The 21886-nt window shown below is 71.0% G+C and overlaps 3 protein-coding genes and 3 non-coding genes across 12 annotated transcripts; 2 read left to right on the forward strand and 4 right to left on the reverse strand.

Moving 5' to 3' along the window:
* Window positions 1–1262: 1262 nt before the first annotated feature.
* PREB (prolactin regulatory element binding) lies at window positions 1263–4653 on the reverse strand. Of its 3 annotated transcripts, XM_074582327.1 has the most exons (9): window positions 4428–4619; window positions 3196–3391; window positions 2832–3043; window positions 2581–2661; window positions 2372–2496; window positions 2099–2272; window positions 1957–2029; window positions 1706–1865; window positions 1263–1615 (listed from the first exon to the last, which is right to left on the reverse strand). In XM_074582327.1, exons 1-9 carry the CDS (start codon window positions 4560–4562, stop codon window positions 1521–1523), a joined length of 1251 nt encoding a protein of 416 aa, XP_074438428.1. In that variant the 5' UTR covers window positions 4563–4619; the 3' UTR covers window positions 1263–1520. The 3 variants fall into 3 exon arrangements, with proteins under 3 accessions (XP_074438428.1, XP_074438427.1, XP_074438430.1); XM_074582326.1 differs by having other exon boundaries at window positions 2372–2661; window positions 4428–4628; XM_074582329.1 differs by lacking the exons at window positions 1706–1865; window positions 1957–2029 and having other exon boundaries at window positions 4428–4653.
* Window positions 4654–5406: 753 nt separating this feature from the next.
* SLC5A6 (solute carrier family 5 member 6) lies at window positions 5407–15160 on the reverse strand. Of its 4 annotated transcripts, XM_074582332.1 has the most exons (16): window positions 12232–12332; window positions 9279–9736; window positions 8908–8973; window positions 8769–8820; window positions 8586–8653; window positions 8320–8474; window positions 7968–8108; window positions 7693–7822; window positions 7497–7585; window positions 7292–7404; window positions 7129–7196; window positions 6959–7045; window positions 6658–6842; window positions 6460–6563; window positions 6249–6370; window positions 5850–6142 (listed from the first exon to the last, which is right to left on the reverse strand). In XM_074582332.1, exons 2-16 carry the CDS (start codon window positions 9606–9608, stop codon window positions 5996–5998), a joined length of 1857 nt encoding a protein of 618 aa, XP_074438433.1. In that variant the 5' UTR covers window positions 9609–9736; window positions 12232–12332; the 3' UTR covers window positions 5850–5995. The 4 variants fall into 4 exon arrangements, with proteins under 4 accessions (XP_074438434.1, XP_074438432.1, XP_074438431.1 ...); XM_074582331.1 differs by lacking the exon at window positions 12232–12332 and adding an exon at window positions 15093–15160 and having other exon boundaries at window positions 5411–6370; XM_074582330.1 differs by having other exon boundaries at window positions 5411–6370.
* Window positions 12279–14735, forward strand: ATRAID (all-trans retinoic acid induced differentiation factor). Of its 2 annotated transcripts, XM_074582334.1 has the most exons (7): window positions 12279–12611; window positions 13214–13344; window positions 13578–13649; window positions 13815–13886; window positions 14067–14188; window positions 14291–14391; window positions 14494–14735. In XM_074582334.1, the coding sequence occupies exons 1-7, from the start codon at window positions 12294–12296 to the stop codon at window positions 14596–14598; spliced, it is 921 nt and encodes a 306-aa protein (XP_074438435.1). In that variant the 5' UTR covers window positions 12279–12293; the 3' UTR covers window positions 14599–14735. The 2 variants fall into 2 exon arrangements, with proteins under 2 accessions (XP_074438435.1, XP_074438436.1); XM_074582335.1 differs by lacking the exon at window positions 13214–13344 and having other exon boundaries at window positions 12313–12611.
* A 373-nt stretch (window positions 15161–15533) lies between the features above and the next one.
* On the reverse strand, window positions 15534–15697 carry LOC141741527 (U1 spliceosomal RNA). The gene has a single exon (XR_012586402.1). It is a non-coding gene; the product is annotated as a U1 spliceosomal RNA (small nuclear RNA).
* Window positions 15698–19152: 3455 nt separating this feature from the next.
* Window positions 19153–19316, reverse strand: LOC141741518 (U1 spliceosomal RNA). Its single transcript, XR_012586393.1, has one exon. It is a non-coding gene; the product is annotated as a U1 spliceosomal RNA (small nuclear RNA).
* Window positions 19317–21466: 2150 nt separating this feature from the next.
* LOC141741519 (U1 spliceosomal RNA) lies at window positions 21467–21630 on the forward strand. The gene has a single exon (XR_012586394.1). It is a non-coding gene; the product is annotated as a U1 spliceosomal RNA (small nuclear RNA).
* Window positions 21631–21886: the final 256 nt, after the last annotated feature.

The raw sequence follows: 21886 nt of genomic DNA on the forward strand, positions 1-21886 counted from the left end.
ACCCTGCCCCGCTCCACCTCAGACCCCCCGGAGCTTCCGTGCCAGCAACAGCGGGGACCGGCACCGGGTCGGGGCAACCCCCGGCGCCAGCCCAGGCTGGGGATGGAGGGATGGAGAGCAGCCCTGAGAGAAGGGCTTGGGGGTGCCGGGGGGGAGAAACCGGCCATGAGCCGGCACCGTGCGCTGGCAGCCCAGAACCCCCCCGCAGCCTGGGCTGCATCCCCAGCAGCGTGGGCAGCAGGGCGAGGGGGGGATCCTGCCCCTCTGCTGCGCTCGGGGGAGACCCCCCTGCAGTGCTGCCTCCAGCGCTGGGGCCTCGGCACAGGAGAGACACGGAGCTGTTGGAGCGGGGCCAGAGGAGGCCCCGGAGATGCTGGGAGGGCTGGAGCCCCTCTGCTGGGAGGACAGGCTGAGAGAGCTGGGGGGGTTCAGCCTGGAGAAGAGAAGGCTCCGCGGAGACCTTCCAGCCCCTGCCAGTCCCTCAAGGGGCTCCAGGAAAGCTGGGGAGGGACTCTGGAGCAGGGAGGGGAGCCACGGGACGAGGGGGAAGGGTTTTACACTGGAAGAGGGGAGATTGGGATGAGATATTGGGAAGAAATTCTTTGGTGTGAGGGGGGTGAGCCCCTGGCCCAGGTTGCCCAGAGAAGCTGTGGCTGCCCCATCCCTGGAGGGGTTCAAGGCCAGGTTGGCCGGGGCTTGGAGCAACCTGGGCTGGTGGGAGGTGTCCCTGCCCAGGGCAGGGGGTGGCACTGGGGGGGCTTTAAGTTCCCTTCCCACCCAAACCAGCCTGTGACTCTGTGACCGGAGCCAGCCCTCACCCACCCCAAGCACTGGCATCCACAACTCCTGCCCCTGTCCCTGAATGGGAGGCTGACACCCCCCCTGCAGGCACACACCAGCCGGGAGTTCAACCAGCGCTACCCAGCCCAGGCCTTTGACCACCACATCCATGGGGCCCACCACCAACCCCCTCTCCCCCTGGGACGGTGAGGGGGGGGTCACAGGCACAGCCCCCCCATGGTGAGGACACCAGCCGCTGCCCGGCCACATGGAGCAGCTCTTCAGCCAGGCCAGCGCTGCCATCTTCGAGCATGGGGAGATGCTCCGGGGGCTCGGGGACACCACCTGGGAGGGCGTTGTGGGGCAGGACCCTGCCTGACCCCCCAGTAAACCCCCACCGCTGCCGTGGTGTCCATGGGCCGGGCAGGGAGGGCACAGTGGGGACCCAGAGCAGCTGCCCCCCCAGCACAGACCGGACAGCGTTGCCTTCACCCTCCGGTTTTAATGGTCGCCGTGGGGCAGGGGGCCGGCGGGACGCCCTCCTCCCTGGGGCCAGCCCCACACTGCAGCCAGCACAGTCCCCTCGGGCTGGGCCCCCCCCAATGGCTCCCAGCCCCCGCAATCCGCTCCCCGGCCATGGCCGGGCTGGTCCCTTGTCTGCTTCACAGTCTGCTGGGGGGGCCCGAGGCACGGCAGCGGCAGGCCTGGGGGGTCCGTCCTGGCTGGGGGGGGCTGGGGGGCTAGAGGAAGCCAGGGAAGGCGAGCTGCAGCAGCAGGATGGCGGCCACGATGAGCCCAGCGCAGAGCAGCAGCAGCAGCCAGACGGGAAGGGAGCCTGCGGGGGGGAGAGAGGGGTGAGGACGGGCGCTGTGGCCCCCCCCCAGCACGCGCAGGGACCCCCCCAGCAGCCCCCCCCGGCACCCACGTCGGCTGGGCAGCAGGTGCAGCTTGCAGCGGCTGTCGACGGCCACGCTGAGCAGGGCGGCCTCGTTCCCCGCCAGCAGCTCGCGCCCGCGCCGGCTCTCGGGGACGAAGGCCACGTCCGTCACCACGATGCCATGCGCCTCCTTCACGTAGTACAGCCTCTGCGGGACAGCGGGGAGGGGGGGTGGGCCCAGGCAGCCCGGCCCCGTGGTGGGGGGGCACCCGAGGAGCCCCGCCGCCCCCCCGGCTCACCTGCAGCGAGAAGGCGATGTGGATGGCGACGGAGCCCGTCACCGTGCCCAGCCCCAGGAAGGTGCCCGAGTCGCTGCGGGGGGAGGACAGTGAGCGGGGGGTGGTGTGGGCCCCCGTTCCCGCACCCGTCCCCCCAGGGTACCTGATGGAGAGGCAGGAGACAACCTCGGTGCCGCAGGGCCGGGTCAGCAGCGGAAGGAAGCTCTTCCCGTCCCACTTGGTCAGGTAGCAGGGTGGGGGGCGACGCTCCCGCTTGTGGGGCACCTGCACCGTGTAGAGCCGCAGGGCCCCGGCGTTGTCCTCCACCGCCCCAAACCTGCCCCAGGACAGCAGGGGCTGCGTCGGTCCCTGCTGCCAGCGCCCCCCCCCACCTCCAGGCGATGGGGGCCCGGCGCCCTGCGCCCCCTGGCCTCACCGGCAGGCCTGGTAGCGGTACGCCTTGTCGGGGATGCCGGGCAGGTTCTCGTTCCAGCGCAGCCCCGTCACCAGCTGGTCCTGCTGCCACACGCAGCACTGGAAGTCCCGTCCCGCTGTCACCACCTGGGCAGGGAACGCGGGGGTCCGAGGAGGGCTCCCCCCGCGGCGCCAGGGGGCTGCCCGTCCGTTCGCCTGACCCTCACTCACCTTGTTGTCCGGGCCCAGCGCGATGTCTTCGATCTCCCCGTCATGGGCTTTGAACTCCAGCGTCTTCTTCATGCTGGGGAACTGCCAGGGCAGAGCGGGTGTCGGAGCCGTGCCCCAGGGCCGGGGGTCCCTGGCAGCACCCAGGGAAGGGGCAGGACGACGCGGCGTTACAGAACCACGGGTGCTGCTGATGCGGCACTGCCAAGTCCTGGCCTTCCCCGGTGCCCGGCCCCGGCTGCCCCCGTTCCTACCTCCCAGAGGCGGAGGAAGCCGTCGGCACCACCGGTGACGAGCAGGGAGCAGTCGGCGTTGAAGCGGACGGCCTTCTGCAGGGCATCGGGGCTGAAGTCGGTGCGGACGCTGTGCAGGCTCTCCACCGTCACCTCGCTGCTCTGGCTCTGCATGTCGCCCTGCCCCATCGGGCTGGGGCCCTTCCTCCTCCGCGGCCCCTTCTCCCCACTGCCTGCGGCGGGGCAGAGCCATGGAGCCCTGACACAGCTCCCCAGCGCCAGGGGCAGTGCTGGGGCAGGCAGGAGACCCCCGCAGCACCCCACAGAGCACCCACCCGCCGTGCCCTGCCCCACGGCCGTCACAGCGGGGAGAGCCGGATCTCACCGTTGCGGCCGTCGGAGCCGCGCCGGGCCTCGGGCGCCTGCAGGCTGAAGCGCAGGATGTGGCAGTCGGCGTCCTGCCCCGCCGCGATGATGTCGTCGGCCAACGCCATGGTCATGGTGGCGCGGGTCTCGGTGTCGTGGGAGTGCAGCAGCGAGGCGCTGAGCTGCCCCCCGATCTGCTCCAGCTGCAGGAAGTGCTGCAGGGGGGGGGAAGGGGGGGGCCTCGGCCTCAGACCCCGCCCCCCCCCCCCACGCACCCCTGCCCCACGGGCCCCCCTCCCCCGGCTGCTGCCCTGACCCCATGCCAAGCTGGGCCTCCCCCTGCCCCACACCCACAGCCTGGGCACCCCCTCCCCTCTGAGGGCCCCTGACCCCCAGCCAGCTCACCCCCACCTGACCCCACAGTCCCCACAGCTCTCCCCCAACCCGGCCTGACAATCATCCCCCCACAGCTCCCCCTAAACCCAGCCCCCCACCCACACCCACAGTTTCCCCTCTCCCCAGCCCCCATAGTTCCCCACCACCTGTACTCACAGTTAGCCCCCATCTCAGCCCCACAGTTCCGTCCCTCCCTGGCCCCACAGCTCCCCCCTAATCCTGCCCCACTGTCGTCCCTCCCCAGCCCCACAGCTTCGCCGCACTTGACCCCCCATCTGCACCACAGTTTCCCCCCTTCCCAGCCCCACAGCCAGTCCCCCTCCCCGGCCCAACAGTCATCCCTCTCCAGCCCCACAGCTCCCCCCCAACTGGCCCCACAGCTCCCCCCCGAGCCCTGCCCCACAGTGTCCCACCCACACCCACAGTTCCCCCCCCAAATAGCCCCACAGCTCCCCCCCAGCCCCCCCTCCAACTGTCCTCACAGTTACCTCCCCCAGCCCCACATCTCCCCCCCTACTGGCCCTACAGCTCTCCTCCAACTGGTCCCACAGTTACCTCCCAGCCCCACGGCTCCCCCCTAACCCTATCTCGTGTCCCCCCCCAGCCCCACAGCTCCCGCACCAACTGGCCCCACCGCTTGCCCCCAACCCTACCCCACAGCTCGCCCCCAACCCTGCCCCACAGTGTGCCCCCCAGCCCCCGAGCTTCCCCCTAATCCTACCCCACAGCATCGCCCCCTGCCCCACAGCTCCCTCCCAGCCCCACAGCTCCCCGCTCCCCGCCCCGGGCCTACACCCCCCCGGGGCCTCCTCACCCCCCCACAGGCCCGCCTTTACCCCCCGCCCCAAACCGCACCACGCCATTGCGGATGCCGGTCTTGGCGGCGCCGCCGCCGCCGGCGGTGATGGCAAGGGCCCGCCGCGGGTGGAGGCGGACGGTGTAAAGAGGGAACGGCGCCCGGTACAGCTCGGCCGGCCGCCGCGGCGCCATGGCTGCGCCGCACACGTCAGCGCGCCGCTGCGTCACCACGCAACCGCGCCACACCCGTAAACGCAAGCCACGCCCCCATTGGAAAGACCCGCGCCTCATTAGGCATAGCCACGCCCCCCGCCGCCCCGAGGCCACGCCCCCGCGCGGCGCGGGCGCCGCGCGGGGGCGTGGCCTCGGGGCGGCGAGGGGGGGGCGTGCGTGTCCCCCCCTGTCCCCGGACCCCCGTTACCTCCCCATATAGGGATGTCCCCCCCATATGGGGATGTCCCCCCCCACATAGGGTCCCTACGGGACCCTCCAGCCCCGGGATCCCCCCTCTGCCTCCCCCATCCCACCCTTGCCCCCCCCTTTCCCCCCCCCCGCGGTGGTCCTCGCCCGTTGGGATGGGGGTCCCCAGCTGCCAGGGGTGACGGATGGCGGCAGGGGGTGGCGCAGCACTCAGACCCTGGGGTCCCCCGTCATCCCCCCTGCAGGCCAGCAGCTGGACCCCGCGGCCCCCCCCGCAGCAGCCGGGACGGGGTGGGGGGGGCCAGTGCCGATGGGATCCGCACCCCCATCCTGCCTGGGGGGGGGGGTCTGCCAGCTCCGTGGGCACGGGGTGGGCAGGGGGATACCCCCCAGAACACGGGCCAGGGCCCAGAGTACACTCGGGGGGGCAGGGAATGGGGGGGGAGGGGGGGGGGGGCCACGCTCCACACTGCCCATGGGGGATGGGGGCCGCCTGGCCCCACCCGCAGCGATAAACCCATGAAACGACCCCCCCAGAGACCACCCATCGCCTGCCACGGGTGCGGGACGGCCACCCCACGGGTGGGGGAACAGGGCAAGGGGGGCCCCCCGCAACCCCCAGCCACGGAGCAGCCACCCCCCCCCGGCTGTGCTCAACTGGGTCCCCCGGTGGGGGCCTCCTGTGGCTCAAGGGGACTGGGGGGGTCCCACATCCCCGCGGGCTCCGGGGGGGGGCTGTGTGCAGGGGGGGGTCCTGGGCTCTTCCAACACGTGCGCTCCAGAACCGTTTATTGGGGGGGACAAACACAGAGATGGGGGACAGAGGGCTGGGGGGAGTCTGGGCGCTCGGCGCCCTGGGGGGTCTGGGCCCCCCCCGTCCCGGAGCGGTGCGGTAAGGCACGTGGCCAGGCGGGGGGCACCAGCAACGTCCCAGCCTGGGGTGGGGGGAGAGGGCACCGCTCCCACTCGCCCCCACACCCCTGGTCCCAGAGCCCCCCCGGCCTCGGGGGGGGGGGCTGGCAGCGTCCCCGGTGTGGGCAGCCGGGGGGGGCTCGGGGCCAGCCCGGTGTGGGGGGTGCAGCCCACCCAGCCCCCCCCAGTTATTTGGTGCTCCCCGGCCGTGTCCGGGTGCCCCACGGGGGGGGCCCATGCCCCCTGGGGGGGGGGGCAGGTGGCTGGGACCCCCACGGCGGGGTGGGGGGGGCTCAGAAGGAGGTCTCCTGCAGGGTGTAGGCGGGGGCCCCCACCGCACGGATGTACCCCTGTTCCTCCTCTTCCTCCCGCCGCCCCGGGGGGGGCAGGCCGTTGGGGACCCCCTTGCTCTTCACCTCGGCGTCCGCATGGTTGGCGTCCTGTGGGGACAGAGCAGGGGGCAGCAGGGGCATGGGGCGGGGGGGGCACTGACCCCCCCCCCAGTGTCTGTGTCCCCGCCGGGGGGCTGGGGGCTGGGCCGCTCACCTGGTCGGGGAAGCCCCCCCCGCAGCAGAGCTTCTGCCGGTACTTGTGGGGCAGGCAGCACAGCAGGCGGGGCAGCACCGGGGAGATGGTGCGGGGGTCCACAGCCGCCGCCGGCATCGGGCCTGGAGTCAGGGGGGGAGCAGAGCGGAGGGTGAGCGGGGTGAGGGGGGGCCCACTGCCAGCCCCCCGCCGCCGCCCCCCCGGCACTCACCGGTGACAAGGCTGACCAGGAGCCCCACCAGGATGACGGTGGTGGAGTTGTGGGCGCTGTACCACATGTAGGACAGGCTGTAAAACTTCTCCAGCCCCGTGGGGCTGGGGGGGGGACGGACACGGGAGTCAGGGCTGAGGGCGGGGGGGAGCACGGAGCAGCACCCCCCCCATCCCGCAGCCCCCCCGTCCCGCTCACCTGTGGGGGGCCGTGGTGGGGGCCAGCGCGGTGGTGGCCAGGATGGTGGTGAGGTTGCCCACGGCGGGGAGTGCAGTGCCGTTGGGCGGGGGGGCCCCCCCGGCCGCCCCCATGCTGCGCAGCAGGCTGCCGATGCCCACCCAGAAGGCCATGGCCAGGCCGGCCAGCAGCCCCACGACGGCACCCTGCGCCGGGGGACAGGGAGGGCGCTGAGCCCCGGCCGGGCTCGGGGCGCCCCGGCCCCCCATCACTGCCCCCCCCCGCGGGGTCGGAGCCCCCAGGCGGGCGGGGGGACACTCACCGTGGGGTTGGCGCAGGGGAAGAACATGCCCAGGCAGAAGAGCCCCAGGAGCGGGCCCCCTACCATGCCGAAGATGCTGATGGCCGCCTGCGGGGACACGGGGACCTCAGCACCCGCCGCCCACCGGCCGGGTGACGGAGCTGGGGGGGGGCCCCGTGCCCCCCCCTTACCTGCAGCACGGGGCCCAGCATGGAGGAGACGTAGGCCATCCCCAGGCACAGCAATCCATACCCAAGAGCTGGGGAGAGGAGCAGGGGGGGTCACGGCGGTGCTGGGGACCCCCCACCATCAGCTGACACCCCTCCCCCCCCCGTGCCCCCCCCACCGGCTCACCCAGCAGCTTGGAGAGCAGCGTGGCCCGCGACTCCGACAGCCCGGGGCAGTGGGGCCGCACCAGGTCCTCCATCGTCACCGTGGCCAGCGAGTTGAAGGCGGAGGAGATGGTGCTGGGGAGGAGAGGGAGCGGGAGGGGGCTCGGCTGGGACCCCCCCACAGCCAGAACCCCCCCACAGCGCCCCCCCACCCCACCCCGTCTCACCTGAGGGACCCGCTGAAGAGGCAGGCGACGAAGAGCCCGGGCAGCCCCGGCAGGTCCTGCAGCACGTCCATCACGAAGTACAGCACCAGCTGGGACGGTGGCGGGGGGTCAGCGCCGGCGGGGGCGGGTGTCCGGGGGGAGCGGGGTCCGGCCCCGCGGGCTGTAGGACGGAGCGAGGGGGGTCCCGGTCACCCACCTGGTCGGAGGATCCGGGGCGCTGCGCGGGCGCCAGCGGGTGCTCCCGGTCGTAGGCGAACATGACGAGGCCGGTGAGGCAGCTGAGGCAGAGGACGATCTGCTGGCAGGGGAAGACGGCGTAGCAGGAGCTGCGGGCGCCGGGGGGGCGTCAGAGGCTGGGGGAGGATGGGGGGGGGGTGGGGAGCGACAGGATAGCGGGGGGCAAGGCCCGTCCCGTCTGTGGGACCCCCCTCTCCTCCCCGGGTCCCGGTCCCGGCCCCGCCGCCCACTCACAGCTTGGCCTCCCGCTCGCTGCGGGCGCTGAGGTACCGCTGCACCTGCGCCTGGTTCACCCCGTACAGCGACAGCATCATGAAGACCCCCCCCAGCGCCAGCGTCCAGAAGGTGTGCCGCTGGAAGGGGTCAGGGTCCAGGCTGCGGAGAGAGGGGACGGCGGCGGAGGCGGGGGGGTGGCGTGTCACCACGGCGCCATTCCCACGCCGCAGGAAAGGGGGCGGCAGGAACGGATCCCACCCCCCCACCACCCCCCCATCATGCCGGGGTCCCTCTCCCCACGGCGTGGCGTGGGGTGCCCGGTGCCGGGGGGGGGGGGGGGTTGATGGCACGGCGGTGCCGGGGGACTCACTCGATGCCGGAGATCTTGCCCTGCTGCTCGGCCAGGCGCCAGACGCGGGCCATGCCGCCCACCCGCCGGGCCCCCACCACGATGACGGCCAGCTGCCCCGCGAACATCACCAGCGTCTGGAAGACGTCTGTCCAGATGACCGCCTTCAGCCCGCCCTGCCGAGGCACGGCGCCCGTCACCCATCACCGCCGCCCCGGGGCGGGGGGGGGCGGGCAGGGGGCACCCCACGGGGCGCCCCACGGCCGCGCGGCGGGGCTGGGACTCACCAGCGTGGTGTAGAGGGTACAGACCAGCCCTATGGTGAGCACCGCGCTCCAGAGGTCAAAGCCCGTCACTGGAAGCGGTAGAGGCTGTTAACGAGCTGGGGGGGGGTGCAGAGTGGCAGCCCCCCCAGGCAGGATGGGATCTCCAGCACGGGCCCCCCCCCCCCCAGCTCCCGTGTCCCTTACCCGCGTTGAGGGCCAGCGCGGGCGCGTAGAGCACCACCCCCATGTAGATGACCTGCGGGGAGAGCAGTGCTGCAGCCGTGCACGGCCAACCCCCCCCCGGCCAGGACCCCCCCACACCCACACCCCCGGCCCCACTCACCATCTGGAAGATGAAGGTGATGGTGCCGAAGACCCGCACCGTCTTGTTGAAGCGCAGCTCCAGGTACTGCGGGGGAGAGGGCTCAGGGCACCGTCCTGACGGCCCCCGCGTCCCCCCCGTGGCAGCGGGGGTGTGGGGGGGTGCGGGGGGACAGCCAGCCCTGCCCCAGTGCCTCGGCTCCCGCTGCCGCAGGCACACGGGGGCAGCCAGCGCTGCCCAGGGACGGGACAAGCCGGGGTGGAGCACGGGGCAACGAGGGACCCAGAGCCGATGGCCCCGCCGGGCACCCTCAGCTCATCCCCCGGGGCCACACGCCAGCCTGTGCATGTCCCGTGTCCCCCCCCGTCCCTGCCTGGGACCCCCCCACTCACCTCATAGGTGCTGGTGATGCGCAGGCGGTAGAAGACGGGGATGAAGATGTGGGCCGGGATGAGCAGCCCCAGGAAGTAGGAGCAGCCCAGGAACCAGTACTCAGTGCCGAAGCGGTAGATCTCGGCCGGCACCCCCAGGATGGCCACGGCCGACTGGAAGGTGGCCAGCAGGGAGAGGGCGACGGGCAGGAAGCCCATGTTGCGGTTGGCCAGCAGGAACTCCTGCACCGTGCGCTGCCGGTCCCCGCTCAGCGCGTAGAAGAGCCCGATGGCCGAGGACAGCACCAGCAGCAGGGCGAAGATGCTGTAGTCGATGACGGTGAACTCCATGGCGAGCGCCTCTTCCCGCCGCTGCCGCACTGGAGCCGCCGCTGCCCGGCCGCCTGCACCCCGCCGGCCTCATGGGCACGCCGAGCCCCGGCGGCGCGGCCCGGCCGGCATCTCCCCAGCACTCAGAGCTGCGGGCGGAGGGATGGGTGTCAGCGCCCGACGCCGCCGGGACCTTCGCTCGCTGCTCTGTCTCGGCCTCAAGGACCCGGCGCGGGGGGGGGGCCAGGCGGGGCGAGGAACGTGCCTTTAAACCCTTCTCCTCCCTCTGGGAGGGACCCACACCCCCCCCTGGAATGCCCCTGCCAAGGGAAACAGGTGCCTCTGCCAAAGGGCACGGAGGCCACGGCTGTAAAAACAGTCCCACCCAGGCCCTGCCAGCCCCACCGAGCCCGGCAAACCGGCCCTGCGCCGCCAAGCCCAACACAACCGCCCCCGGTGCCGGACAGCCCTGCCAAACCCAACACAGTCACCCCCGGTGCCAGACAGCCCCGCCAAACCCACCGCAACTGCCCCCGGTGCCGGCTGTGCCGCCAAATCCAACCCAACCGCCCCTGGTGCTGCACAGCCCTGCCAAGCCCGGCAAACCGGCCCCGCACCACCAAGCCCAACACAACCGCCCCCGGTGCCGGGCAGCCCCGCCAAACCCACCGCAACTGCCCCCGGTACCGGCCGTGCCACCAAACCCAACCCAACCACCCCCGGTGCCGGACAGACCCGCCAAACCCACGACTGCCCCCGGTGCTGGCTGTGCTGCCAAACCCATTACAACCGCCCCCGGTGCCGCACAGCCCTGCTGAGCCTGGCAAGCCGGCCTGGCGCCGCCAAACCCAACCCAACCACCCCCAGTGCCGGGCAGCCCCCCAAAGCCCGGCAGCACCGCTCTTGCCCGCACCAAACCCAGCCGCCCCGGCACCGCACAGCCCTGGCAGAGCCGCCCCTGGTGCCATGCCTGGCCAAGCCTGGCACAACCACCCCGGTGCTGGTGCCAGCCCCCTGCCCCGGGGGGGCACAGCCCAGCCATCACTGCGCAGCCGCCCCCATGGCCACCCACGCGGCAGCCCCCAGCCCTGCCAGACCCACGGACGGAGCTGGTGAGGGCAGATGGATGGGCCGCGGAGCCTGGTCCGTGATGGAGGGGGGGTCTGTAGGGGCTGTGCGGCACCGGGGCTGGTTGGGTTGGGTTTGGCGGCACAGCCATCACCGGGGACAGTTGTGGTGGGTTTGGCAGGACTGTCTGGCACCAGGGGTGATTGCGTTGGGTTTGGCACCCCCGCCCAGCCGAGTAGAGGGTGGACAGGGTGACCCCCCACCTGGCACAGCCAGGGATGGAGGGGCACTGCCAGCCCCAGAGCCCCTGGGCAGCAGCCGGACGGGGCGGACGCCCTGGCACCGCTGGCACTGGCATCCCCCTGGCAACCCCCGGCTCCGTCTCCAGCCCCACAGAGCAGGGGGGTGGCCGGGCAGCCCCAGGAGCGGGGATGAGCAGAGACCCCCCCCTCCACATGCACCAGCAGGCACGGGGGGGGCACAGGGAGCCAGGAGTGCCGGGGGAAGGGGGGCACCGGTGGGGCAGGAGGTGCAGGGACGGCATGCTGCCGTGCCGGGGGGACACACACGGAGGCAGGGTGGCGGTGGGGGGCCGGCTGGCAGCCCTCATCCCTGCAGGAATGCCTGCCCGGGGCGTGCGGCAGCGGCTGTGCCCGGGCCTGCCCGTGGCACCGGGGCTGCACCGGCTGCGGGCCCCGCGCCTGCGGGAACTGGGTGAGAGGGCACCGTCCCCGTTCCCCTCCCGTCCCCGCGCAGCTCCCGGCCAGGGTCCAAGGTCACCCCACCACATTCCACGGCGCAGACTAAACACGTCCCCGACGGCACCGCCGCCCAAGGCCCCGCACCCCGGGGGTCCCGGCCAGGGGCCCCCCTGCACCCCTGGGTGTCCCCAGGGCCCCTCCTGTCCCCTCGGGGGCGCTGCTGCCTCCAGCCCCGGTGTCCCCCCGTGTCCCCATCCCCCGGTGACCCGCTGAGGCCCTGCCGCCCCCTCCCCCGAGGTCCCCATGTCCCCGTCCCAAAGCCCCCCCAGACTCACCGTCCCCGGGCTGTGTCCCTGCTCCCCTGTCCCCTGCCGTACCTCCCCGTCCCCTGGTGTCCCCGCTGACCCCAGCCCACTGCTCCTGTCCCCTCCTGTCCCCCGCCTTACGCTTCCACCTTCCCCGGTGTCCCCGGTGACCCTGCTCCCAGCCCTGCTGTCCCCGCTGTCCCCAGCCGGGGACCGGCCCCCCATTCCCTGAGGGTCCCTGCTGTCTCCAGTCCCCCGGTCCCTCCGGGTCCCCGCTGTCTCCGGTGCCCCCGGCCCCCCGGTCCCTTAAGGGTCCCTACTGCCCGGGGACCGGCCCCCAGGTTCCTCAGGGTCCCTGCTGTCCCCTCCCTGCCCGGCCCGCGCTGTCCCCACCGTCCCCGGCCCCCCAGTCTCCGATGGTCCCCGCTGTCCCCGGCCCCCCGCTCCCTCAGGGGCCCCGCTGCCCCCTGCCCGGCGCCCGCTGCCCCCAGCCCTCCGGTCCCTCAGGGTCCCCGCCGCCCCGGCGGGTGTCGGTGACCTTGGCGGGGGCGGCCCCGCTGCGACACTCACGGGCGGCGGCGACCGGCGCGGCGGAGCCCGCGTGCGCCCCTGACAGCCGCCGGCGCGCCGCGATGACGCAGCGCCGCCCTCAGCCCGCGCGCCCCGATGGCGTCACGGGCGACCCCCCCCCCCCCCCCCCCCCCCCCCCCCGTGCCGGTCCGCCGCCCCGGGCAGGTCACCGCGCCCCGGCACCCCCCGCCCCGGGGGGGATGCGGCCCCCGGCCCCCCCCGGGCAGCGCCGGGCTGTGCGCTCCGCCGAGCCCGCCAGGGGGCGCCCCGGCGCCGGGGGGCGGTGCCGGAAGAGCCCGGGGCTCGGCGGGGCCATGGGCGGCTTCGCGCTGCTGCTGCTGCTGCTGCTGGTGCCGCCCCGGGCCGCCGGCGGGGCGGCGGTGAGCGGCGGGGGTGTCCGGGGGTGCCCGGGAGGGGACGGGGGTCAGCGAGTGCCCTGTCGGGTGGGGGAGTTGGGGGTGCCCGGGGGATGCCTGGGGGTCGGGGGGGGGGGCTCCGGGATCGCGGGGTGCGGTGTCTGGGGATGCCGGGGGATCGGGGGGTGTCCGTGTCGCGGGGCTCCGGGACGGCCCGGGGATCAGCGAGTGGCCCGGTCGCGGGGGGAGGTCGGAGGGTGTCCGGATCGGGGGGGCTCCCGGGGGGTCGGGGGTGCCCGAGACCGGGGGGTGCCCGGGGGTCGGGGTGCACGGGTCGGGGGGCTCCCGCAGGGACCGCGGGTCAGCGAGCGCCCACTCGCGGGGGGGGTGTGGGGTGTCTGAGGCTGCCCGGATCGGGGGGGGGTCCGGGGGTGACAGGGGTGGCCCGGGGGTCGGGGATTGCCGGGGGTCGGAGGTGCCCAGGTCGGGGGGCTCCAGGGGGGGACTGGGGGCCAGCGAGTGCCTGGATCGGGGGGTTCTGGGAGTCAGGGGTGCGGGGGCTCGGGGGGTGCCCGGGTCGGGGGGGCTGGGGTCTGCCCGTGCCCCACCAACTCCCCCCCACCCAGGTGTGTGGGCTCTGCCCGGGGCCACTGCGGAACGGCTCCATCGTGGCCCAGTTCTGCGCATCCCGGGCCGGTACCGAGGGCGAGGGGCGCTGCTGCTGGGAACGGGGCGCCCCCCCCGAGCGTCTGCTGGGGTACGGGGTGGGACGGGCGGGAGGTGCATGGGGGCGGGGAGGGGTGCACTGGGGGGTGCTGGGGACGCAGAGAGTGTTGGGGGCCACATGGGTGGGGGGGGTACAGGGGGGTGCCTGGCACAGGGGGGTCACAGGGCGGCTGTTGGAGGACACGTGGGGGGCAGGGGAATGAAGGGCGTGGGTGGGGGGCCAGGCACGCTGCCGTCTCTCCCCTGACTGCTGCCCCCTCCCAGGCTGGACCTGAGCAACTGCTCCCTGCGCAGCCTCCCCCCGGGGCTGGCTGAGGCCACCGCCGCCATCGTCCTGTGAGTCCGTGTGCCCCCTCGTGCCCCCTCGAGGGGCCGGGCCCTGGGCAGGAAGAGGGGTCTGGAGGGGGGGTGTCTGGTGGGACAACCAGACCTGCCTCGCTGGGGCTGGTGCTGTTTGTGGGTGGGGGGCGACGGCGCCTGGTGTGCATTTGGTGTTTGCAGGGACCTGACGGAGAACCCCCTGACAGACCCCCCCAGCGGCTCCTTCCTGGGCTTCACCCTCCTGCAGCAACTGTGAGTACCGGGGTGGGGGACGGCGCGGTGCCGGTGCCGAGCTCTGCTCCCCGGTGCGGTGCCGGTGCACAGTGACGGTGCTGAGCTCCGCTCCCTGGTGTGGTGCCGGTGTGTGATGCCGAGCTCCGGTCCCCGGTGCGGTGCCGGTGCGCGGTGCCAGTGCTGAGCTCTGCTCCCCAGCGCGGTGCCGCTGCCCCTGGAGTGCCCAGGCGGGAGCAGCGCCTGGGAGGAGGTGACGACGAGCGGGAGCAGCCGGCTCTGCCAGGGCCAGAGGAACCCCTGCAACGGCTCCAGGGAGCTCGGTACGGCGGGGGATGGGACGCCCTGTCCCCAGCACTGGGGGGGGGTGGCAGGCGGGGGGCGACCCCGGTGTGGCCCTGTGACCCCCCACTCTGCTCCGCCAGCCTGGCCGTGCCCTGAGAACGCCGCCTGCGCCCCGGATGGCCCCGGCCTCATCCAGTGCCTCTGCGACAGCCCCTTCCACGGCTACAAGTGCCTGCGTGAGGTGAGCGTCTGCCAGACGGGACCCCTCCCTCACCGAGTGACCCCCAGCCGGAGCAGCGTGGGGGGTTGGGGGGCAGAACCGCTCACTGCTGCTTCCTCGCAGGGCACCTTCCCTGTGCTGCTCTTCTGCGGGGTCCTGGGAACCATCACCCTGTCCCTGTCCCTCCTGCTCTGGGGCACCCAGCGACGGAAAGCCAAGACACCCTGAGAAGGGAGGGGGGGTCTGCGCCAGCGCCTCTGCTGAGCAGGGGGCTCTGGGGGCTGCGTGTCCCAAGGGGCTGTGTGTCCCGGGGGCCAGTTCGCTACGTGGGGGCTGGGGATGAATAAAGCCCGCAGCATCCTGTCCGTGTATCTGTCCGACTCCCTCCCACAGAGACAGGGTGCCGGCGGGGGGGATGCAGGACCCTCCAAGCTGCTCTGGGGAGCCGGCCTGGGGGGCTGGGGGCGCCTCCTTCCCCCACCCGCGCTGCAGGGGAAGAGCAGCCCCTGCCCCTGGGAGCCCCGGCCCGAAACAGCACAGTGCGGGGGGGTGGGATGGGGCAAATGCGGTGTGGGGCCGGGGTCAGGCAGATCAAACACGGTGAGGGGTGACAGGAGACCCCCACGACATGACACCACCTGCTGCGGTGAACGCGGGCACTGCACAGGGTGGGATGCGGGGTGCGGGACGCAGCGTGGGGCTGGGGCGCGAGTGGGGCTCACCGGTATGACGACAGAGACGGAGGTGGCGGGTGAGGGGACGATGCCGGTGTTGTCTCGGTCTCAGCACTGGCCGACCCAGACCTCGCGGTGGGAACAGAACATCCAGAGCCAGGAGGAAGGAAGGGACGGGCCCGGTGTCCCCCTGTGGTGCTGTCAGGAAGGTGAGAGAGGAGCCAGGGACCACGGGGGGTCCACGTTGTCCAAAACAATAATCGGAACTGTGCAGTACTGGGCAAATAAAAACACATCGCCGTCTGCGAACAGGTTGTTTTATTTCCTGCTGCGATGGATCCAGAGCTCCGTCACCATCGAGTCGCACACCCGGCACCCCGCGGCCCTGCCCGACGCCGGGGGTGGAAGCTCCCGGACGGAAGGCGACAATGCTACGGCTGCGCCAACGGAGGACCGGAAGCTCTTTCATCTGCCTTTAACCAGAATAACCAGGGGAGAGCGCGAACGCAGTCCCCCACTACCACAAATTATGCAGTCGAGTTTCCCGCATTTGGGGAAATCGCAGGGGTCAGCACACCCGGAGTGCAGGGGATGAGCCTCACCCTGGGAAAACCACCTACCTGATCATGGTGTCTCCCCTGCCAGGTAAGTATGACTCCACCCACCACACAACACCCCCCGCACCACGCCGCACGCACACACACCGCACGACGACAACCCCCGCGACACCCCGTGCCCCCCCAAACCACGCCGCGTCTCGCGCCCCCAACCTCGGCCCGGGCCTCACCCGCGCAGCGCCCGCCTTCCCCCGCGGACGGCGGCGGCGCGGCGGGAACGGCTCCCGTCATGCATGGCGGCGGCATCTCATCTGCATGGACACGCCCCCGCCCGCCAGGCCACGCCTCGCCGCGCCACGCGCGGTCCTAGCGCCCGGGCAGCGCCACCGAAGACGGGCCTCTGCTGTGTTCACAACCGCCTGCTGACTAAAGCCGCGTTTGTTTCCTGCGGACCCGCTCCCTGCGTGAGAAAACAGCTCATCACCGACCTTCTCACCGTGCGACAAAACAGTCACCGAGCTGGTGTCACACACAGTGACAATGAGGAGACAGCCAGGAGTCGCTCATCCCCAAGGATGGCGTCACGAGAAGCACTTAATCGCTCCAAGGTTCTTTTCTCTGTCAAGTATGTGCTCCCGCACCCGCTGGGACAGAGCTGCGGCTGCTTCAAGGAACATCCTCATCGTCCTCAAGGGGTTGGCAAACTTACAGTAAACTTGGACTGTCCTGAGGCGACTCAATTCCTGAAAAGGATGAGGTGAGGAAGGGTCTCCTCACCCACACGACCGCCGAGAAGCTCACACCTGCGCAGAAGTGTGTTGCCGACGCAGCAAAACTTAATACGCGGGTGCAAAAACGCTATTTGGTCGTCCTAATGAATACGTAGGCCCAGGTGGAGTTACGTGTTGGGCAGGCGGAATTAGGAGAACCTTCTGTGTATAAATAATGGGTGAATATCCGCGGTGAGCTGGGCTAGATTTGTGGGTTTTCCCCCCGGCGCCCGACGTCGAATAAAGCAATGTCTCCTCTGTCACGTCCCACTCCCAGGGAAGAGGGGGGTCAGTGACTTCAGCTTCGCAAATCCCCAACGGCGCAGACTGAGGTGAGATAAATCTCTGGCTCCGTATAGAAACATTTATTTCCTTCCCAAAATGGTTAGTGTAGGTCTTAACAAGTCCACGGTAATCGGTTAGGTGTATGACAAAGGACGGCACGTGGTGAGGTATGGGTTGTGTTACTAACGGCAGGCACAGGACAACTATGGCAAGCGGTACTTAAGGTCGTACTTAAGGTCGTTAGTTAACAACTCTAACCATTACTTAACAATTCTAAGAGAAAAGAGAAACTGAGGGATAGAGACAGGAAAAGACCGAGAAAAAGACAGAGCTAAAGAGATCACCAGTCCTGGTTCCAGCATCTTTTTCAGGGAATCTTCCCAGGCACAATCTTCTTCTTTCTTGGAAAAATCTTCCCAGGTACGGTCTTCTTTCTTGGGAGGAATCTTCCCAGGTACAGTCTTCTTTCTTGGGAGGAATCTTCCCAGGTACGGTCTTCTTTCTTGGGAGGAATCTTCCCAGGTACGGTCTTCTTTCTTGGGAGGAATCTTCCCAGGCACTATCTTCTTCTTTTCTTTCTTCTTTGTTCCCCTCCAGGGGCACTTGTTTTCCCCTTTTCCGTTTGCTGAATTAGCACAGTCCACCCCCCTTGCCAAGGACAGCCTTGGCTCGGGTTTCTCCCTTCTCCCAGGTGACATGGAGCATGATTTGGGTGGGAGAGGAGTGCCGTAGTCATACGTGTTTAGCATGGTCTCTGTAATCTTCATTAGCGTATGCAGGGTATGTGCTTTCATATGCATTTCACGGATAATGAAGCAAAGGTCACTCATTGGACACGACGGCCTTGAGAACAGAGAACTAGCGCGCTCAGCACACGAGTGGCAGAACTGTCCTGTCTCCACAAGTTCTCCCACGCTTTCAGGCACCAGAAGCGTGAGCCGTGTCGGTTCTTTGGAGGCCAGGCCTGCATTATTTATTGCCTTGTGAGTGTTTGAGGCGTCCCATCGAAGGCTTGGAGGGCCTCCTGCCCCTCCCCAGGGAATTTGCAGTCCGTCCCTCGCATCTCTCTGAACTGCTTTTGGTTTCGAGAGCTTTTATTCCAGGGAACAGCTGTGGCGGCCGGGGCGCACGCGGCGGGTAAAGACCCCCGATTCGGGACAACAACCGCGGCGCTGGCCGAGGGGCTGCCACGGCTCCGCACCGCGGGGCCGGTCCCCATCAGCCCGAGGGTCCTGGCTGGGGGTGGGACAGCAGCGACACCGTGAAGCGAAAAACGCCGAAGGTCGGAGTGTCAGAGCCCAAAGTGAGCTTTAGCTGCACTCACGGCCAGACGAGGGCAGAGCAGGGGTGTCTCTCCCCAGCCGACCACCTCGAGTACGTGCTGACGGCTGTACGCGACACTGCATCAGGCGTCGCTGCAACCAGTGAGGAAAGGCCGCGTGCGCATCCCCACGGATAACGAGGGTGTGCCCTGGAATCTCTCCAGCATCAGCTAACGACAAGAACTCCTCGTCAAGGCGGGCGAGCGTCGTGTCATTCCCCAGGAGGCCCATCGAGCACCAGGACCCCGAGGACGGTCCCAATCTGCGCGTGCGGAGAAGTTCAGCCCCCTCGGCGGGAAAGCGAAAGTTCTCCGTGTCCCCAAGCGGAACCACTTTCGCCATAACACTCAAATCACGGCCCCGGGTCCCACCGCCCCTCGCCCGGGTGCAGCCCCTGCCCTGGAGCGTGCGTGGGAGCTGTGACCTGGTGGCGTCAACCGCACGGAAATCCCTGACCCAGCACGTACGGGCGGCAGGTGCCAATATTATAACCGCGTTGGGAAACGCGTATAAAACCCCGCGGGGAGTTCTGGCGGGGGGGTGCGGCGGGAGGAGAGACCCCCCCGGGCACCCAGCACCATAAATAAGCTGATGCCGGGTTTTCTAAACTACCAACCTGGTTTGGAGAGCGAGAGTTGCCGTACGGATGGCGGTAACGGCAGCGCCGCGGGGAACGCGCGGGGCCCGAGGAAGCCGGGGGGCGGGAGGTGGTCATCCACGCGCGGGCTGACGGGAGACCCCCCGCCGTGACGAGGCCGAGCACGGGCACGCGTGGGCCCTGCCTCCTTCGCCGCGGGGGCTGTAACGGGTCTGTCACCGCCGGGGCCGGTCTGGGCCCGTTGTGGGGTGTCCGGGCCCTGCCGCCCCCGCAGGGCTGGGACCCGCCGTGGGCCCCCGTGTGCAGGAGGCGGCCACGGAGCGCTGGGGCCACGGCGTCAGGGACCAGGCGCTCCTGCGCCCCGACACGGACCGTAGTCCCTGACTGCGGGACGGGGGGAGACGGCGCCGGGTCAAGGCCCTTCCCTTCCCCCGGCTCGCACCGACCCACCGCGGGCACCGCGGTCTGCGGGAGCCCAGACACGCCGCGGCCGGGGCGGGGAACACGCAGCAGGACAACAGCAGCGCCCAACACCCGACCCTCCCTCGCCTCTCGCTGTCTTTGCACCACCAGCACCAGGGGAGAGCGCGAACGCAGTCCCCCACTACCACAAATTATGCAGTCGAGTTTCCCGCATTTGGGGAAATCGCAGGGGTCAGCACACCCGGAGTGCAGGGGATGAGCCTCGCCCTGGGAAAACCACCTGCCTGATCATGGTGTCTCCCCTGCCAGGTAAGTATGACTCCACCCCACACACAACACCCCCCGCACCACGCCGCACGCACACACACCGCACGACGACAACCCCCGCGACACCCCGTGCCCCCCCAAACCACGCCGCGTCTCGCGCCCCCAACCTCGGCCCGGGCCTCACCCGCGCAGCGCCCGCCTTCCCCCGCGGACGGCGGCGGCGGCGCGGCGGAAACGGCTCCCGTCATGCGTGGCGGCGGCATCTCATCTGCATGGACACGCCCCCTCCAGGAAGGCCCCGCCCCATCCCGTCGGAGCTGCTCTGCGGGCGGGGCGGGGCCAGGCTGGACGGAGGCCCCGCCCCCTCCCGGCGCGCGGCCGGTAGTTCCCGGGCAGCGACGCCCCGCGCCCGGAGCGTCTCCGGCCCCGCCGCGCTGCTGCCGGGGGCGCTGCCCCGGGCCCGCCCGCACCGGCACGGACCGAGACCGCTCCGGCCTGCGGGCGCCGCGGCTCGGCGGTACCGGGGCTCGTCTCCCCGCGGCCGGACCCCGGAACGGCGGCACCGCAGCCCCCCCGCCCCCTCCCGCGGCAGCCGGCGCGAGCGCGTCGGGGAAGTCCCGGCCGTGGCGCCGGTGGCCGTGAGTCCCGGTGGCGAGAGCCCCGGGAGCCGGCGGGAGGGGCCCGTCTGCGCCCGGGAAGGGCTCGGGGCGTCGGCGCGGCTGAACTGGCCACAGGGACCCGAAATGGTCCTCGGCTCTGGGAAAATGGCAAAGATCCGCCTGGGAGCTGTTGGCGGGCAGTTAGAGACAGATGCCGCCACCAGGGACGGCCAACACGGGTCACAAAGGGACAGTCCCGTCTCACCGGTTTGATCGCCTACAATAAGGTCCCCCCCGGGGGTGACGGGACGGCGGTGGGTGCAGTTTTTCTGTAGCTGGCGAGGGGCTGGGAGGCCCGTCCTCTGGGGGCGGCCGAGGGCTCGGGGCTGGAGAGAAGGGGGCCGAGGGGCCACCTCATGGCTCCCTGCAGCCCCCTGAGGAGGGACGTGGAGAGGGAGGTGCCGAGCTCTTCTCCTGGCACCCGGGGACAGGGCGCCTGGGAACGGCTCAAAGCTGCGCCCGGGGAGGCTCAGGCTGGACACGACGAGGCATCTCTGTACCAAGAGGGTGGTCAGACCCTGGCACGGGCTTCTGGAGAGGTGGTCGATGCCCCGAGCGGGGCAGAGCTGGAGAGGCATTTGGGCGATGCCCTTAATGCCGTGCGTTAGCATGGGGTCAGCCGTGAAGGGGTCGGGCGGTGGGACCAGATGGTTCCTGGAGGTCCCTTACAGCTGAACTACCGCCCCCTTACCCTGACACCCCCCCGAGGACACAGAGAACGCTCCGGTGCAGCCGCCGCAGTGTGGGCGTGGGGACAGGCAGAGCGTGGCACTGCCGGGGCTGCTGTGCTGAGCGGTGACTCCATGCCAGTTGAGCCGGCGCACGGTCAGCCATGTCCCGAGACACACAGATGTGTCACGGTGTGGCCATCAGCCCGGTGGCTCAGCCGCAGCTCTGCTGTGTTGTCACCCACCCCGTGAACGCGGGGATGGAGCAATGGCTGGGAGAGGCGCAGAGGCCCCTGGAGTGTCGCGTCCTCCCCGGGGAGGAAAGAGGAAGAGCCGCTCTCCCTGGGGGGAGCGGGGACGTGTCCGTGTGTTGTTGGGGGGACACAGCCATGCCGTCCCGCGCTGTCTCCCCAGGGCCATGGCAGGGACCCGAGGGGTGGACGTTTCCCCCGGTGCCGACCCGGGGCGGTGCCGCTGGTTCCCCCCGTCCCGGCAGCGCGGGCTCCGCCGCCGGCCCCGCGCGGTGCGGGCTCTGCGGGCGCGGCGGGGCCGGGCAGCGGCTGCGCGTTTGCCGCGAGCCGGCGGGAGCGGGGATCGAACCGTTGACAGCGAGGGCGGGCGGGGCGGGGCCTTGCTGAAAGAGGGCGTGTCCATGCAGATGAGATGCCGCCGCCACGCATGACGGGAGCCGTTCCCGCCGCGCCGCCGCCGTCTGCGGGGGAAGGCGGGCGCTGCGCGGGTGAGGCCCGGGCCGAGGTTGGGGGCGCGAGACGCGGCGTGGTTCGGGGGGGCACGGGGTGTCGCGGGGGTTGTCGTCGTGCGGTGTGTGTGCGTGCGGCGTGGTGCGGGGGGTGTTGTGTGGTGGGTGGAGTCATACTTACCTGGCAGGGGAGACACCATGATCAGGCAGGTGGTTTTCCCAGGGCGAGGCTCATCCCCTGCACTCCGGGTGTGCTGACCCCTGCGATTTCCCCAAATGCGGGAAACTCGACTGCATAATTTGTGGTAGTGGGGGACTGCGTTCGCGCTCTCCCCTGACGAGGTGGTGACAAAAGCAGAGCTGAGTTGTGGCTTTCCGACTTCCGACGTGGTGCTGGCGTTACCCGCTATCGCCGGCGCCGTCCTACTTCCCTGTTGCGCCGCGGGGCTCGAATTCAGTGCCCGTCCCTCTCCCGGCCGCGCTCCGCCATCCCCCCGGGCCCCGGAACGCTGCGGTTCACGCTGCGGTTCCCGCTGCCCCGCGGCGCCCCAGACGGCCCCTTCACCAGATGCTGTGCCCGCCCCGCCCCGCCC

The sequence above is a fragment of the Larus michahellis genome, chromosome 3, assembly GCF_964199755.1.
Source record: "Larus michahellis chromosome 3, bLarMic1.1, whole genome shotgun sequence".
In the NCBI taxonomy this organism is placed as follows: Eukaryota; Metazoa; Chordata; class Aves; order Charadriiformes; family Laridae; genus Larus; species Larus michahellis.